The 1376-nt window shown below is 39.0% G+C and overlaps 1 protein-coding gene across 7 annotated transcripts in view; it reads left to right on the plus strand.

The window, feature by feature from the left end:
- Positions 1 to 1376, plus strand: part of ABCC9 (ATP binding cassette subfamily C member 9) — a 163592-nt gene that overhangs the window by 102758 nt on the left and 59458 nt on the right. For all 7 annotated transcript variants that reach the window (XM_019515668.1, XM_019515667.1, XM_019515671.1 and 4 more), the window contains one exon: positions 751 to 971. In XM_019515668.1, coding sequence (XP_019371213.1) covers positions 751 to 971 — 221 coding nt within the window. The remainder of the gene's footprint in view (positions 1 to 750; positions 972 to 1376) is intronic.

A 1376-nucleotide genomic window follows, 5' to 3' on the forward strand; every position in this document is an offset into this window, starting at 1 on the left:
TCCCTTCCAGCCCTAATATCTATGAAATCTGTGAAATCTAGATGACCTCCTGAGAGCCCTTCTAATCCTAACTTCCTATGATTCATTTTTCAGTGCATCGTATCAGTAACATTCGTGGTAGTAGTAAGTTTTTTTTGGATAGCTGCTTTAGTGCTTTGCCACAAGGACTAAGTGAGATGCCTATTTAACATGTACAGTCACCAGAGATTCTGACAGCAATAAAAGAGGTGTCACTCCCAAACTTCCACTTCTGGGAAATAGTGGAGAATGGCAGGTCTTCAGTATGGAAAACTTGGCAGAGCTGTGTGTAGCTTCCCAAACAATCCATTTGAATCTTACTTTCTAAAATATATTGTAACGATAAGCTGAATCAATCAGAAAAGGTTTGGAACTTCTTAAACTAGTCTATTCTAGAAGTGTAATTCATACAAAAATATAGATTTATTAAAGTGTTTACTAAACTAGAGCTGACTAGAAAAGAAAAGGAAAGAAGGAAAGGAAAACCATGATTTTATTTTAGAAATATTTTCTCTTTTTAAATTTTAAAAGATTCAGAAAATGTTGGCAAACTATAGGGTTGGTGAGACCTAAAAAGAAATGTCATAACAATTTTGTCAAAAATGTTCAGTTTTAAAACAAAAATTTCCAAATTGTTGCCCAAAATTAAAAAATGTCAGACAGTTCCAGTCAAAACAGGAGTAGTCCTTTCAGTACAAACTAACTGATTTGATCAAATAATCTGAGTCACAGAGGAAGAGGAGGAAGAAGATGAAGATGATAACATGTCAACAGTAATGCGGCTCAGGACAAAGATGCCTTGGAAAACCTGTTGGAGATATCTTACCTCTGGAGGATTTTTCTTGCTGTTTCTCATGATTTTCTCCAAGCTGTTGAAACACTCAGTCATTGTAGCCATAGATTACTGGCTGGCTAGATGGACGTCCCTGGATGAGAAACATAAAGAAGATGAGGTGGGTCACAAGTTAAAGCTTTCCAGGCAAGACTTCTCAGATAACTGGAAAATAACCCTGTTATCCTACAAACCTATTCATTTTGGCAGGTTGTTTCTAGAGGTGCCCTAAAATCAGTTTTTATAGGATCAGTGCGTATGTTATGATAAAATAAAAACCAGCCCATCCATCCATAAGTTAAAATGAAACCCAAACTCATTTGAGTGTAGGAGAATTTGGGGCCTATGTTTTCAAACACAGGGTGCATCAACACATGCAATTAGCATGTAGCAATAAACTCAGGTGCCGTTCACACCTGCCAGCCCAGGGCTACTCTGCCCTGGCTCAGTGTGCTGTGGAGGGCTGGCTGGGGCACAAGGGTGCCACAGTGCAGGGCTAGCTTGCAGGCAGCCTCCACACTGTAGC

This window comes from Gavialis gangeticus, unplaced genomic scaffold (assembly GCF_001723915.1).
Source record: "Gavialis gangeticus isolate Ggan-Ray unplaced genomic scaffold, GavGan_comp1, whole genome shotgun sequence".
Lineage (NCBI taxonomy): Eukaryota > Metazoa > Chordata > Crocodylia > Gavialidae > Gavialis > Gavialis gangeticus.